Here is a 15752-nt window from a genome sequence, read left to right on the forward strand (position 1 = left end):
AATCTCTAAAATAATCATATTTCAAATTTGGTGAAAAATATTGATGAAAATAAACCGTTGTCGTTTTGATGGGCCGTGGACCGGTATGGCACGAAAACGGTCTGTAGGCCGTGCCTTGGGCCGAAGGCCAGGCATGAAGCCTGTAGAGGCACGACCCAATAGGCACGATAACCCATAGTGGCCCGACGATCTGCAGCATGGTACGGCACGACACGACATTAGGTCAGCCTGGCATGGCCTGTTGGACATATAGCCACGGTAGCGTCTTATCTAGTTTCCACACGACGACTGGTTCCACGTGTCAGATACGAAATAATTTTGTGCAACGTATGACTGTTTATCTAGTATTTTAAAAAAATGTTAAAAAACCAGTCTTCAATTTGTGATTTCTGAAAAATGATTGTTAATTCAAGCATTTTTTTATTTTCAGAAGGAGCGAATCAAATTCAAAAGACACAAATCACGATGGAAGTCAACTACTGATATTATCATAAACCTTTCTCGGATCACGTTACAACTCAGGAAGTATTATTCCTTCCTTTGGCACCCTCCTATAAAAGTCGTTTACCTGGTGATACAAACTCAAATTTGATCTGATGCCGTTTTTTTCCTCAAAAATATGCAGGAAATTAAGAGCGAGATTTACGTTCGTCACAACGAGAACTGATGTGCCACGTAACAAAAAATAGTAGCCATGAATTGTTCTAAAACTACAAACAACATAGCTATTGGAGATCCTTGTGGTTAGATGACGATGATGGCCTTGCAGTTTCAGTTGCTCCAGAGGCAGCCATCCCTAGACGATTCAGGATCCATTGCTGAAAATACTGGAGCTCTTCGTCAACCAATGAATGTCCAAGGGTAGGATAAGCCTGATTAGATGATTAGGAAAACAAACAAATAGCTAGATTCAGGTATGTTTGAAAACGAGCACAAATGTTTGCAGGACCACTTGGGAGGAGGCGAAATGTTTTAAATAAAAGTGAGCACTGACTACGGCTTCGTATATACTTTCCTCTATTACCTTGAATTCACAGGACATACCAAGCTCCTCTAAAAATGCACACCCAGCATGTCCTGCTTCAAATAGGACCAACCCATCTGCCATTCCATGAAACCATAATACCGGCGTCTGAAATAAGAGCTCATTTTAGGTTTAAGAGTCAAGAAGATGCAGTTCTGAACATAAGCATGGTGCATGGCAGCGGGTTATTACCTTTGTAGCTTCAGGTGACACCTTTTCAGCGAATGATTTATTCAGTGGAACTGAACCACTGAAGACAGCACAACCACCTAAAGTTTTTGGGTAGAGTAAAACACTCGCTATGGCTAGAGCGCCTGTGAAAACGTAAGAAATAATAATATGTGTTGATTCTATCTTATGATCTTGAATACTAATGCAGATTAAGCTCAGTGACTTACCTCCTTGGCTCATCCCACAAACGAATATGTCTGACGGACTCGTTCCTGCAGCTACTTCTTTATCTAGCAATTCATGGACATACTCAACAGCTTTAAGGACTTCTTTCTCATCTCTTACAGTTTTCTACAAGAAAAAAAGATCAGAATAGTGGAATAAATCATTCAAAGTCAAAGCCCATGTGTTAGTAGTGTGAAAAGAAACAATTAGCTGTACAGAATGTAGATGGAAATTGTTCTTCTTTTTCCTTTATATGAAAGTGTAAGTTTAACGGCAATCCACTGCATTCAGTATATCCAGGACACTGGAACTATCAGGTGAACCCTCTGATCAGCCATTCAGAGTCATGAAAGTTCTCAGAGTAAAGCCATCGGATTGAGTTTAGAAAAGCTTGATTTACAGCACGCGACAATGCCACAATGGTACAAAACTTACACATGAAAATAAGAACTTCTATGAAAAAGGGAATGCCAGATTGTGCTTATATTACTCTGTTGTTTCTGCTGTTCAATCAAAGAAGAGCAATACAAAGTTTTCATTAGTGTAGTAGAGGGTATTGTGAACTGACAAAAATACATTCAAGTGAAAGCATGATTAACAACAGTATATAAAAATAACTTTTTGTAGAATGAGTAGCATTGGTGAATACCATACCGCGGTGATAGGAACCTCCGAGATGCCGAACCAAGCCGTGATCACCGCGTCACCTGCAACAGCATCGCGAGTTGAGCAACCGAGTCAGAGAAAGGAGAGCGCGCGGATTTCCTTTTCCTCCACTTACGAGCCTTGCAAAGCAGCCACAGCGCGAAACAGCAGAGCAGATTGCATCCTTGAAGCGCGGCGTCACGAGAGAGAAAGAAACATGCGGTGCGGCGAGGCCCATGGATCATCAGTTCATCACCAGGAAAATAAGTAAACAATCATAGGGCTGGATGGGATGGGATGGTAGGTGCTGCGGCGGCGCTCACCGTAGCAGGGGATGGAACGCGTGGGCGCGGTGGGAAAGGACAGCCGGACGGAGGAGACGATCCCCGGGTCGGAGAAGTAAGGCGCGACATGCTGGCGGCTCTCGTCGCCCGACCCGCCGGAGCCGTGCAGCCACAGCACGAAGCCGCCGGCCGAGGGGCGCTCCGCTGCTGCCGCCATGGGAGGCGTTTACTTCACTGGCTCGTTGGTGCCAGCGAGTCAGGTCGGGGATTCGGGGGAAGGGAGTTGGGAGGAGTGCCGCCGGGAATCAGCCCGCTTTGTAGGAGAACAGATCAGAATCGTCCGGCGATCGCCGATCAGCGGATCGTTTCTTCCCCTTGGTGGCGTGTGGCGTTGGCGTGGAAAGTGCCGCCTGCGCGATGACGAATTGACGATTGCGCCATTGCGGCCGCGCGCGTCGCGTGTGCGCATGGTGATTGATGGTGATGGGCTGATCGTGATGGGCCGCCCGAATGGTGGCCCGCCGCAGCGCATGCATCCGACGAGTGCAGGTGCAGCCCGTCCGGACAAAACAACGGACAGTTCTGTTGATCTGAGAAGAGTGGCATACCGTGAAAGGCTCACGCTGCCCAGCGACATTGGTTTGCAGAGTTGCCAGCGATTGTGCTAATGCGGTGAGGGGTAGTGTTCAGCAGATATGAATAAATTGTTCGAGAAATAAATGTTAGAACGAGTAGTTTCACTAGAGCGGATTTCGTCTTTGAAGAATTTAGTATTCCAAGGACGGAAGTCAAATTTTCGATGCCCATTCTCACAACGGGGAACACGAGTTTCATTACCAAAAAGTAAATAAAGAAATCACAACAAGGTTTATCACAACAGTAGGAACAAGAACAAGCAGCAGCAGCTATTTGGAGATAAAAGTGCTACATCGATTTTACACTACTGTAACCCCTCGTAACAAAATATATATATAATAGCTTCGAGTTGTCTTATATTATAAACATCAATCGACTATAAAATTCACAAGATACATCTAAAAAAATAAATGTCTTAGTCTATACTACATTATACTTTTGAATGTAAAATTAGAAAGGATGCACTAGGAGCTCCACTACCTGACAGCAGTAGTGGGGCTCAAGCCCTCTGTCCCACCGCTGTCTTCGTCTCTGCTAATTATTTTAGTTATAATTATGCTACAATACCTAAAAACTTTGTTACAAATATGCTAAAATATCATTTTCACCCAGATTCTAATGACTTGCCATCAGCGAAACTGAACCCGAGATCAGGTGGCGTCCTCATCCATTGGAAGCAGGTTGAGGTCGAACGGGAACGGGAGTGGTGCACCCTTGTCGTTGGACGCACGTATTTCGCTTTGCATATTTGGTTCAACCGAAATCGGCATCGGCTTCTCCTCTTGGGCCACCGGCCCACGCTTCGCCGGCGAGCTGCAGCCCTCGCCGTCGCCGTCGATAGATCCCAGGGTGCCGGTGCCCTTTCGCTTTGCCTGCGGCCGTGCCGGCGACGGCGCGGCGTCATTCGCGCTCGACGGCATGCCAGACCCGCGGGCGCCGCAGTCCAGGTCCAGTGGGGAATTTGGGCTGGGCGTCTTCATGGGCTCCTTGGCTGGCGCGACGCTGGTCGATGGGTCGGATCCAGACCCGACCACTGCGACGTATGGGCTGGGCGTCTTCATGGGCTCCTTGGCTGGCGCGACGCTGGTCGATGGGTCGGACCCAGACCCGACCACTGCGACGTAGGAGAGCGCGGCCACCACCGTTCGCCGCTGCGCCGATGCCGCTCGCATCTCGGCGCACCTTTCCTGCTCAGTGGATCGTGGCGCGCCGGATCCCTTGGCAGCGACAGCGGCATGGCCATGCTTCGGCAGCTCATTGGACGTCTCGCCACGCGGCCTTGATCTCTTAGCCTTTGGCCACCGCTCTGGCACCCCCGCCGCTATAGTCCCGGCCAAAGAGAAATAGGCCTCACTTGAGTGCATCGAGACCCACTCTGGCAACTGCCTCTGGGGCGGCACCGCCGCCGCCACGGTCCTGACTGAAGAGCAGGCCTCACCCGATGGCGGCATCACCTTTGCCGCCACCAGCGTAGTGCCGGACGAAGAGGAGGCCTCATCCGACGGCTGCATCAGGACCCACTCCGGCCACCTCTGGAGCTTCCTGTAACGGAGGTTGATGAGAATCTGCGCAGCGCGAACCTGCTCTATATCCTCTTTCTCCACCGCCGCCATGCAGAAGCAACACCAGCGGCGGCTGCACCAGCAACAAGTGCACGCCTCCCTTACCCTACCCTACACCGCCACCGGCTCAGTGCTCGCACTCTCGTCTCTGGATATGGAGATGCGTCGCGAGATGCGAGACTCTTTTTCTTAGACAAGGAGAAAATACAGGATCGTTGAGCTCCATGGCGTGGGCGTCCCTCCCCTTTCTTATATCCCACCCCAGCCACGTGCAAACCGTCTCTAATTCGGTTCGTCTCCGATTCTGGTCCGCCCCTGTTTAACCAATAGCTATGCGATCGGACATCGGAGGAAGAGACTCCGCCGGGCCGGACTGTGTGCCGGGCGATCGGACACGAACACGTCTCCCGAGTCTGTTCCGGCCGCGATTTCCCTGTCGATCATGGTGTGCACGATCTGCACAGCTCTCAGCACATCCTCCTCACCCCTGACAGATTTCTTCACGCATGCATGCTAAATTGGTGATGGCGCGGGCACCGATGGTTGCATGTGACGGGGGCGGTGGGCGCGGTGGGGAAGGCCCAGCGGGCGTCGCTGAAGGCGGCCGCGGAGAAGTGGTCGGCGATGAACTCGTTGGCGCGGCCGCAGTCGCCCAGCCCGTGCAGCCACACCACGAAGCCACCGGACCCCGCGGCGGGCGGGCGCTCCTCCTCCATCTGTCTGAGTCTGAGCTCGGGGACGGAGACGACGACCCCCCAACCCTTGAGCTTGAGGGCAGCGATCGAGAGGAGAAGATGGTGAAACTAGTCTCGGTTCGTCCTCCACCGCAACCGCAAGGCAGCATTGTAGCCATGGTCAAGTGAAATTTCCATGGCGCGTGTTGACTTGCTACGGCGAGTTGACTTTGACCAAACGAACAGGATACCATCGCTTTTGCCTTTTGGGTTACCTGACTGAATTTGGAGGCGTATATATCCTCCTACTGCTAGTACTAGACGACATGTACGTCAGCAGGTCTTATTTACCAAGATCAAGATTACAGAGACAATAACAAGGCAGTACTTACTTCAGAACAAAATTTATTGATAATACACGCGTCTACGTGTACTGAGATAGTCACGGAGGAATCTGGTAGTTCATTTCATTATTCAGCTCCTCGCTATCCTGGCCGGAACGACACCTTACTACTCTATTAGAGATTTAGAGTACATACACATTAAAAACTAGGAGACCACACAAATGGGGACTCTTTCATGATTTCATCATATAATCTGCTTCAAGACAGACGTTTTATTCATCCCAATATACTCTCGGGTATTCGTAGGTTAATTGACGAAAGTCTCCTTAAGCGCCAAACAGATTTTCTCAGTCGTCAGTCCTGATCAAACGATTGAATATGCACAATGACTTGCTCGATGGTCTCAAATTGGCGTCTTCCCTTGAGGATCGTCTTTGCACAATTGAGGGCAGCACGCTCGCACTCTGCTCTCCTGCTGGCATCCTTAATTGACTCGAGATCCTCGACGTGAGCGATTCCGACTATTCGCCTACAAACGGAACAACAAGATTTTGGAAACAATATATGAATAGTGTTTGCAACTGGTGTTAAAATGTGGCTTAGGCCTTGTTTAGTTACTAAAATTTCGCAAAAATTTTCAAGATTCTCCGTCACATCGAATCTTTGGACGCATGCAGAGAGCGTGAAATATAGATAAAAAACACAGTTTGTCTGTAATTTGCGAGACGAATCTTTTGAGCCTAGTTAGTATATGATTGGACAATAATTGTCAAATACAAACGAAAGTGCTACAGTAGACAAACCCAAAATTTTTCACCAACTAAACACGGCCTTAGAGTTCGTTTCAAAAAAATTGTGGCTTAGAGTTCTTGTGAGAAGCATTATCATTCGGAAAAGTGTCGAGCAAACATTTTGAAAATTATATACATACTTTTTACTGCACAGCATGCCTAAATAGCCCCAAACATATCCATTTTTTACTTCTCAGTCGCTTTTCACCAAAACTGACTTCAGAAACTTTGGTTATATGACATATATAGTTCTTCATCTAAAAAAAAAGAAAGTTTTCTTCATCTAAAAAAATATGACATATATAGTTCCACCAAAAGAGAAAGATGCTACATCAAAACTAAAATCCAAAATCTTTTTATTATTTGACCTGAGTATGGTTTTGTCATTTCTGTCAAAAAGGCAGTTATTATATCTCATACCAGTCCACCAGTTAGTAACAGAAAGTGATTTTATTTAGAAAGTATTCTCTTTAAGAAAAAAACATTATTCACGAACCTGATCATTTTGGCTGAACCAAACCCAAGGCTATCATGAAATAGGTTTGTCATGTACTTCTTTTGAGCAACGCTCAAAAGCTTTGAGTTGTTGTATATATCAGGCAGGTACGCCTCCCCATTCCCTTCTTTGTGTTTATTCCATAGTTCAACAAACTTTTTCTGGAACAAATTCCACGACTCTTCAATTGTCTTCAAGATCCATTTCTTGTAAGCCTGCAAAAAAGATAGGCAGCAGAGCACTTAGTTAACGCTTAACGCTACTACTGAAGATGTCATTAATAGAAAGCCGGTAACGGATCTTTCGAAAAAAAAGATGTCATTAATTAAGTAACGCTACTACTGAAGATGCATGAATCAAATGCAAGGGACATTTTTGACTGGTATACTTTTGTCTGCCAAGTACTATCCTCTTTATGCTAAACATGACAGCTTTGATTATCCCCAGGTGTCAGAAAAGTCACTATTTCTCATGTAAGAAATTAGCATCATACTCCAAACATCTATCCATCACAGAAGTAGACTCTGAAGACATTTGACTGACATTACCCTAGTAACTCAAAAACAAGCTAAACCACACAAAGCAACCCAACTACATTTGACAGCAAGAAACCATAAGAAGAATTTGGTATGGATAGAAGTGAACTAGCCAACATGGTATGATTAGACCATGTACTACTAATATTGAAGTTATAAAGGGTGAAAAAGTAACAAGCTAGCAGATTCATTCATACATACCTTACGATCGTTCGCTTGATCAGCATGCCCATTCTGTGCATAGTATGCCAAAATCAGGTTTCCAAGGAAGGCTCCAATGTCATAACCCATTGGCCCATAGAACCCAAACTCTGAATCAATGATTTGAGTTGAACCTGTGGTCACCATGATAGAAGCAGTGTGGAGATCTCCATGAATCAGAGCCTGAGCTCTCTCCATAAACCTGAAGTTCGAAAACGAATAATTCGTATTTCCCATATATAGAAACAAACCATAGATGGCAATTATTTCTACAAAGTTAGGTAATTATTACAGCGATTTCAATTCAGCCGCTTCCAACTTGAGCTCCTCATCCTCTCGAACTGCCTCAGCATCTTTGTCAAGATAAGGTGAGGTCCACCGATTAAATTTCGAGACGCGGTATGGATCCGAGAACACAAATTGCTCCGTGAGCCTACACATCTCCACGTTCGCAGAGTACTTAGCAACTGAAACCACAGCACAACCCATTGCATATCCGTCAGTCGTTAGTGCACGTGAAAACATGAAAAACAATTCAAAAAAACGTAATTTGATCATTTGAAAAAAAATTGAAATTTGATATATTTATAGTGCGTACTAATTAATATATACTCAAATGAAAAGTTGAGACGCAAACTCAAACTAGGCCTTGTTTACTTCCTAGAAAATTTTGTAAAACTTTTCACATTTTCCGTCACATAGAATCTTGCGACGCATGCATAGAACATTAAATATAGATAAAAAAATAACTAATTACATAGTTTGTCTATAATTTGTGAGATGAATCTTTTGAGCCTATTTAGTTTATGATTGGATAATATTTGTCACATACAAACAAAAATACTACAGTACCTATTTTCCAAAATATTTTAGATCTAAACAAGGCCCTAGAAATATTCATACGAAAATGACAAATTCTAGTGGACATGCATATAAAATTTGTGATTTTCGTATGAATTTTTGAAAAGTGAGTTTGTCTCTCAACTTTTGCATGTGAATACATATTTATATGCACTATGGATGTACTAAATTTTAGTTTTTTTTTGAACAACGGAAATAAGATTCTTGAATTGGTTTTCATAGGCATGGCCACGTACCAACAAGTGGGAGCCATCTCAACAGCAATGAAGGGGCTCACCTCCTTTCTTATGATCCGTGGTGTTGTTATAGAGGAGGGAGGTGAAGAAGAGCGTCTTGGCCATGTAATCGGACATGTGGTCGGCGAGCAGCGGGTACTCGACGCCGGCGATGAAGCCCTTGCGGAGGATGATGTGCGGGGGCTCGATGTAACGCATCGCCATCAGCGACATGGCCCGGTCCAAGTGGTACACCTCGGGGGTGTGCTCCGGGCACAGGCGGCCGTGCTCACGCAGCGTGGAGGCCTCGAAGTAGACGCGCTCCCGCGTCATCGGCCACGAGTCCCCCACGGAGCGCACGTACGGGAGCGCCTGCGTGTTCCAGGTTCGCCCGCGCCGTGAGGTCAGGTGAGAGGGAAGCTAGGACGAGGAGGCGGGGCGGACACTCGATCGTACCTGTTTGACGACGATCGCGCCAGCTTCGGACCGCACGATGTAGACGAAGTTGACGTTGCCGTCGCCGACCTCCTTGATCTCGAGGGAGTCCAGGCTGCCGCCGCCGAGGCGGGAGGCGAGCGCCGGCGTGGTCTTGATGTAGGCGACTAAGGACGCCTCGTCCAGCGGGCGGAAGCCTTGCTCCGCCTCCGCGGTCATGGCTGAGGCTGACTGCCACTCGGGCGGTGAGGGCGCCGGCGGGTGGGTGGGGGGGGGGGGGGGGGGGGGGGGGGGGAATCTGCCAATTGCGGTGTGTGGTGGTGGGGTTTATGAGGAGAAGAGAGCATTCTGAATGTGTGATATCAATCACAACAGCACTGCCTTGCGGACTTTTGGGAGTGAGACACAGACAAACCAAATGCAAACGGGCAGCTCTTTTTCGGTGAAGTGAATTTATACTTAGGCCCTGTTTGGTTCCACCAACTAAATTTTAGCTACTCTTGGGTGACTAATGGAACTAAACTATTTTAACTACTTTTAGTCAATGTGTTTGGAACTTTAGCTACTAAAGTGACTAAAGTTTAACTAACTAAAATTTAGTTGGTGGAACCAAACAGGGCCTTAATCTATATCTGTATCTACTTTTTTAACAACAAGTTTGACCACTCGTCTTCTTCAAAAATTTATGCAAAATATGACTTCTTTCATTGTGGTTTGATTTATTAATAAAATTTTTCTAAGAATAACTTAAATTTAACTATGTTTATATAAATTTTTTGAATAAAAGAATGGTCAAACTTGAGGTAAAAAAAGTCAAACGTATTATAATTTGAAACGGAGGAAGTATTAATTAAAGATAGGGAGAATTGGCTGTGGGACATGTAGAATGGTGGCCATTTGCCAGCGGACATTAGAAAAAATTAGATTGCTCAAAGACACTTCGTTTCTTGTCAAATTTGCTGGCGGACACTATGTCTAATCAAACATTATTGCAAAATAGATATAAAATCATATAAGTGCTAGAAAATTATACTATAAATTTTTTTACACTCTACATGTTGAGAACTATACTGTAAAAATATTGTTTTGCACTAAAATGACCATTTTGCCCCTCTTCATAAATAGACAAAGATAACCATGGTTAATTAGTTAATATATTAGTAAGATACTAAAAATACTAAACAATATTTTTACACTATAGTTCTCATCATGTGGAGTGTAAAAAAATTATAGTATAATTTTCTAGCACTTATATGATTTTATATCTATTTTGCAATAATGTTTGATTAGACGTAGTGTCCGCCAGCAAATTTAACAAGAAATAGAGTGTTTTTGAGCAATCTAATTTTTCCTAGCGTTCGCCGGCAAATAGCCACCATTCTGCATGTCCCACAGCCAATTCTCCCTTAAAGATATGTTTGGAACATATATAGGATTGAAAAACGTAGAAATCAGAAAAACACAAGTAAAATATGTAATAAAAAACAGAAATTTTATAGGAAAATTTGTTATTTTTTTACAATAAAGGAAAAGTTAGCCTTAGGAAAAACACAAGGACGAGCTACGCTTCTCAGGGCCGAAGCTCCTCACTCCTCTTGTGCGATACATGTTGCAGATGTATTTATGTGATATTGTAACACATGATGTCTGATGCTTTGCCATTCGATTTCTAATGATTCACTCTGTTGTAGTAGATGTAAAGTTTAGGATTTAGGGTTTAGGGTTTAGGGTAGGGTTTAGGGTTTAGGGTTAACTAAGAGCATCTCCAAAGGCTTTGGCAAATTGATTTGACATTTGTTGCTATTTGCAAACTGCCATAACAAAATGCAAAGGATAAAAATAGGTCATCTCCAAGGAAATTGTCATTTAGACTTAGCAAAGGATAAAAATAGAAGATCTCCAGGCGCGCGTGCTTTCCTCGTGCGTGACTTTGCTTGCGCGATCGGGTTTGCAAAGTCGTCCACAGTTTGGCATTTTTGCCAAGTTTGCTCCCCCATTTGCCATGTTGCCCAAATTGCAAACTCCAAATGCAAAACCGTTGGATACCTTTTTTGGATCTTTTTAGCAAATTACTCAAATGCAAAACCCTTAGAAATGCTCTAATATTCCTTCGTGTTGATTTTGTTGCCATGACCTCTTTTGAGAATGTTGCATTGCATCGCATAATCAGTGGATTTTGATATGTTCTCATCGAGATGGAGATGAGTATCTTTTTATATGCCGCAACAACTATAACTAGATGCACCAATAATTACGTTGATTTTTTTGCAATGACTTTTTTTGTTTGGATGTCATTGTTTTGTTTCGATCAAGATAGAGATGGAGATCAAAAATCTTTTTTAATGTTGCAATCGCATGTTTTCGATGGTGCACCAAACGATTTAGTTTCTTTAAATCAACTCCATCTCTACTTTGTTGCCGCATTCTTCTCCTCTTAAGATGACAGTTGTTGCAACAAGTGTGTTTTCATGTTGTAACTGTCTGAGTATTTTCGTTGGACTTTTTGGACTCTTTACTGCAAGAACTGGATATCATTGCATTCGACTTGGTAAGCTCATTGCGATATTCAGAAATATCTACATGGACTCTTATCTAATAAGAGAGGAAAGAAAAAATAATCTACATGTACTATAATCAGAAACAAAAGGAGAAAAAAAAAAGACAGCAACATGTGTTATTGGTATCCTAGTATAAGGACATGTTTAGGCCTCGTTCGTTTGGCCTGGCTTTGAGGGTAGAACTATTCCAGCTAATACATGTTAAATTGTTAATACAAATAAGCTTATGGTTCCAGTTGAAATAGTTCCAGTTCCAGGGCAACCAATACACAATAAATGAACAAGCCCATTTTTCAGGGCTTCATTCCCCTTCAAACAAACGGCACTCCTTCGCTGGCTCCGATACTGCTGTAGTGAATCCGGTCGGAGCCCCAAACCTACAGTTCTTCCCGTGCTACAGTGAGGTATAATACTGTGCGCTACAGTTCACTGATGTCCAAAGAAAACAACATTAAGAGTTTAAGACGATTGAATTGACATTTTCAGACCTCAATTTAGAGATGTAAATCCTCCTAGACGGCATGGACGCCAACAGGTCTTAGTTACCAAGATCAAGATTACGAAGACAATAACAAGGCAGTACTTGCCAAAGGACCATCATAACAAAAATTATTGGTAAAATACAAGCATCTAAATGTACTGAGATAGTCACGGAGAAATCTCGTACATTTCATTATTCAGAACCAAGGGGCCTATGGCAGAATAAGATCTTACTCTGGTAGTGTACACAGTCCAAACTATCAGACCACAAATGGGCACCTTTTCATCATATAATCTCAATACAGAAAACACAAACAACCGGTGCTTCAAAACAGACGATTCACCGATACTCAGGTATGTGTGGGTTAATTGACGAAAGTATGTCTCCTTAAGCGCAAAAATAGACTGCCGCCTTCTCAGTCCTGGTCAAACGATTGAATATGCTCAATGACTTGCTCGATGGTCTCAAATTGGCGTCTTCCCTTGAGGATCTCCTTTGCACAACTGAGGGCAGCACGCTCGCACTCTGCTCTCTTGCTGGCATCCTTAATTGACTCGAGATCCTCGACGTGAGCGATTCCAACTATTCGCCTGTATAAGGAAGAACCAAATTTTGGAAACAATATTCAGGTGGGAATGCAAAACAAAAATAATATATGTATGCTTAGAGTTTGAAGCTCGTGTTAAAATGTGCCTTATAGTCCTTGTGAAAAAGCATTTTCATTTGGAAAAGTAACGAGCAAACATTTTTGAAAATTCTATATACTTTTTTCACTGCACAGCATGCCTAAACAGCGTGAAACATAACCCTTTTTTTACTTAACTCGCTTTCATCAAAGCTGACTCCAGAAAAGTATGGTTTTATGACGCACACTTGCACAAAAAAAAAGATACTGCATCAAAACTAAAATCCAAAATATTTTTATTATTTGGCTTCAGTATGGTTTTGTCGTTTCAGTCAAAAAGCCAGTTATTATATCTCATAGCAGTCTGTTAGCAAGAAAAAGTGTTTTTATTTAGAAATATTCTCTTTAAGAAAAAACATTATTCACAAATCTAATCTGCAGTTACCTGATCATTTTGGCTGAACCAAACCCAAGACTATCATGGAATAGGTTTGTCATGTACTTCTTCTGAGCAACGCTCACAAGCTTTGAGTTGTTGTATATATCAGGCAGGTATGCCTCCCCATTCCCTTCTTTGTGTTTATTCCATAGTTCAACAAACTTTTTCTGGAACAAATTCCAAGACTCTTCAATTGTCTTCAAGATCCATTTCTTGTAAGCCTGCAAAAGATAGGGAACACTAAGTTCATGCGCAGAACAACATAAAAATAAATTTTGAATGCTGCATGCTGAAGCAGCATGCTCTATGATAAACTGACACAGCCATTAAGTAACGTTACTACTGAAGATCCCATCAATCATTAAGTTATCCAACGCAAAGACATATTTTGGGCCGCTATATTTTTGTCTGCCAAGTACTATCCTCTTTATGCTAAACATGACCACTTTGATTACCCCCAGGTATCAGAAAAATCACTATTTCTCATACAAGGCATTAGCATCATATTCCAAGCATATATCCATCAGAAAAGTAGACCCAAAGTAGACTCCGAAGACATTTGGCTGACACTAACCATAGTAACTCAGAAACAAGCAAAACTACACAAAGCAACCCAACTGCGTTTGACACCAAGATAACATAAAAAGGAGAGAAGAATTTGGTATGGACAGAAGCCAAGTACATGTATGAGTAAACCATGTATTAATACTACTACTGGAGTTACAAAAGGGTGCAAAATTAACGAGTTAACAGATTCATTCATACATACCTTACGATCGTTTGCTTGATCAGCATGTCCATTCTGTGCGTAGTATGCCAAAATCAGGTTTCCAAGGAAGGCTCCAATGTCAAAACCCATTGGCCCATAGAACCCAAACTCTGGATCAATGACTTGAGTTGAACCTGTGGTCACCATGATAGAACCAGTGTGGAGATCTCCATGAATCAGAGCCTGAGCTCTCTCGATAAACCTGCAGTTGGAAATCAAATAAGTCACATTTGCCATGTACAGAAACAAACCTAGGTGCCAATTATCTCTATTCATATTCGTTGAGGTCATTACATCGATTTCAGTCCAGCTACTTCCAACTTGAGCTCGTCATCCTGTCGAACTGCCTCAGCATCTTTGTCAAGATAAGGCGAGGTCCACCGATTAAATTTGGAGACACGGTATGGGTCGGAGAACACAACTTGCTCCGTGAGCCTACACATCTCCACATTCGCAGAGTACTTAGCAACTGCAACCACAGCACAGCCCATTGCAAATCCCGTCAAGCTAATGCACATCTCCCCTTTACAGGCATGGCCACGTACCAGCCATTAGTCAACGCGCGATTCAATAGCAGTGAAGCAGCTCACCTCCGTTCTTATGATCCGTGGTGTTGTTATAGAGGAGGGAGGTAAAGAAGAGCGTCTTGGCCATGTAATCGGACATGTGGTCGGCGAGCAGCGGGTACTCGACGCCGGCGATGAGGCCCTTGCGGAGGATGATATGCGGGGGCTCGATGTAGCGCATCCCCATCAGCGACATGGCCCGGTCGAAGTGGTAGACCTCGGGTGTGTGCTCCGGGCACAGGCGGCCGTGCTCCCGCAGCGTGGAGGCCTCGAAGTAGGCGCGCTCCCGCGTCATGGGCCACGAGTCCCCCACGCAGCGCACGTACGGGAGCGCCTGCGTGTTCCGTTTTCGCCCGCGCCCGGCGCCGTCAGAGTGAGGATTAATAAGGAGGAGGAGCGGGTGTGCTGTGGGGGTGAGGGTCGGACCTGCTTGACGACCATGGCGCCGGCTTCGGACTGCACGATGTAGACGAAGTTGAGGTTGCCGTCGCCGACCTCCTTGATCTCGATGGAGTCGAGGCTGCCGCCGCCGCCGAGGCGGGAAGAGAGCGCCGGCGTGGCCTTGATGTAGGCGAGCAGGGACGCCTCGTCCAGCGGGCGGAAGCCCTGCTCCGCCTCCGCGGCCATGGCTGAGGCTGACTGCTACTCGAGCGACGCGGGCGCCGGCGAGAGGAGAGCAGAGGATGGACAGAGAGGGGGGGCCGTGAGGAATCTGCAGTGTGGTGGTGTGGGGTTTTATGGTTGAGTTTTTCTTCAGTTCTCTGAACCTGGACTTGCTTTGGATAGGCACTGGGCAGGCCCGATTCTTGCCTGCTGCATTCGAATAGTCGAACCGAATGTGACAGCACACAACGGGGAATGCAAATGTGTGGACAGTGTATTTTTTTAGGCCTGGTTTACTTCTTTCTAAATTTTTTTAAGATTTTATGTTACATAGTCACATGCTCCCTCTATCTCAAAAAATCGATGTTTTTGACTTTGACCAATCATGTTTGACTGCTCATTTTATTCAAAATTTTTATGCGAATTCTAAAATAGATAAGTTATTATTAAAGTACCTCTAATGAGTAAATAAGTTATATCAAAATAAGCGATATTTATATAAAAAGTTGTAATAAGGCGAATGGTCAAACAAAATGTCTGAAAATCATCAACAACGGTCTTTTTGAGATAGAGAGAATACATGAAATATTAAATATAGATTAAAAAATAAC

At 44.3% G+C, this 15752-nt stretch overlaps 4 protein-coding genes across 6 annotated transcripts; all 4 read right to left on the reverse strand.

Moving 5' to 3' along the window:
* On the reverse strand, positions 467 to 2798 carry LOC8082577 (probable carboxylesterase Os04g0669600). Of its 3 annotated transcripts, none has more exons than XM_021462675.1 (7): positions 2389 to 2798; positions 2202 to 2249; positions 2075 to 2127; positions 1423 to 1546; positions 1217 to 1293; positions 1025 to 1132; positions 467 to 872 (listed from the first exon to the last, which is right to left on the reverse strand). In XM_021462675.1, exons 1-7 carry the CDS (start codon positions 2564 to 2566, stop codon positions 726 to 728), a joined length of 735 nt encoding a protein of 244 aa, XP_021318350.1. In that variant the 5' UTR covers positions 2567 to 2798; the 3' UTR covers positions 467 to 725. The 3 variants fall into 3 exon arrangements, with proteins under 3 accessions (XP_021318350.1, XP_021318349.1, XP_002448731.1); XM_021462674.1 differs by having other exon boundaries at positions 1217 to 1338; positions 2389 to 2792; XM_002448686.2 differs by lacking the exon at positions 2202 to 2249 and having other exon boundaries at positions 1217 to 1338; positions 2389 to 2791.
* On the reverse strand, positions 3636 to 5554 carry LOC110436516. The gene has a single exon (XM_021463670.1). The coding sequence runs from the start codon at positions 4596 to 4598 to the stop codon at positions 3636 to 3638; it is 963 nt and encodes a 320-aa protein (XP_021319345.1). The 5' UTR covers positions 4599 to 5554.
* LOC8082580 (methylthioribose kinase 1) lies at positions 5610 to 9366 on the reverse strand. Its single transcript, XM_002448689.2, has 6 exons — positions 9122 to 9366; positions 8728 to 9037; positions 7882 to 8056; positions 7590 to 7791; positions 6853 to 7067; positions 5610 to 6094 (listed from the first exon to the last, which is right to left on the reverse strand). The coding sequence occupies exons 1-6, from the start codon at positions 9317 to 9319 to the stop codon at positions 5920 to 5922; spliced, it is 1275 nt and encodes a 424-aa protein (XP_002448734.2). The 5' UTR covers positions 9320 to 9366; the 3' UTR covers positions 5610 to 5919.
* LOC110436221 (methylthioribose kinase 1-like) lies at positions 12223 to 15243 on the reverse strand. Its single transcript, XM_021462676.1, has 6 exons — positions 14965 to 15243; positions 14563 to 14872; positions 14267 to 14441; positions 13973 to 14174; positions 13210 to 13424; positions 12223 to 12729 (listed from the first exon to the last, which is right to left on the reverse strand). Exons 1-6 carry the CDS (start codon positions 15163 to 15165, stop codon positions 12555 to 12557), a joined length of 1278 nt encoding a protein of 425 aa, XP_021318351.1. The 5' UTR covers positions 15166 to 15243; the 3' UTR covers positions 12223 to 12554.

This window comes from Sorghum bicolor, chromosome 6 (genome assembly GCF_000003195.3).
Source record: "Sorghum bicolor cultivar BTx623 chromosome 6, Sorghum_bicolor_NCBIv3, whole genome shotgun sequence".
NCBI lineage: Eukaryota > Viridiplantae > Streptophyta > Magnoliopsida > Poales > Poaceae > Sorghum > Sorghum bicolor.

Excerpts from the sequence above, each read along its gene's own strand:
- LOC110436516 (XM_021463670.1), bottom strand. The coding sequence starts at position 4,598 with ATGGCGGCGGTGGAGAAAGAGGATATAGAGCAGGTTCGCGCTGCGCAG.
- LOC8082577 (XM_021462674.1), bottom strand. The coding sequence starts at position 2,566 with ATGGCGGCAGCAGCGGAGCGCCCCTCGGCCGGCGGCTTCGTGCTGTGG. Across the intron at positions 1,339-1,422 it reads TTGTGGGATGAGCCAAGGAG|GCGCTCTAGCCATAGCGAGT; the intron begins GTAAGTCACTGA and ends ACGTTTTCACAG. Across the intron at positions 873-1,024 it reads GTATGTCCTGTGAATTCAAG|GCTTATCCTACCCTTGGACA; the intron begins GTAATAGAGGAA and ends TCATCTAATCAG.
- LOC110436221 (XM_021462676.1), bottom strand. The coding sequence starts at position 15,165 with ATGGCCGCGGAGGCGGAGCAGGGCTTCCGCCCGCTGGACGAGGCGTCC. Across the intron at positions 14,442-14,562 it reads CACGGATCATAAGAACGGAG|TTGCTAAGTACTCTGCGAAT; the intron begins GTGAGCTGCTTC and ends CTGTGGTTGCAG. Across the intron at positions 13,425-13,972 it reads ATCAAGCAAACGATCGTAAG|GCTTACAAGAAATGGATCTT; the intron begins GTATGTATGAAT and ends TATCTTTTGCAG.
- LOC8082580 (XM_002448689.2), bottom strand. The coding sequence starts at position 9,319 with ATGACCGCGGAGGCGGAGCAAGGCTTCCGCCCGCTGGACGAGGCGTCC. Across the intron at positions 7,068-7,589 it reads ATCAAGCGAACGATCGTAAG|GCTTACAAGAAATGGATCTT; the intron begins GTATGTATGAAT and ends TCTTTTTTGCAG. Across the intron at positions 6,095-6,852 it reads GGTTCAGCCAAAATGATCAG|GCGAATAGTCGGAATCGCTC; the intron begins GTTCGTGAATAA and ends TTCCGTTTGTAG.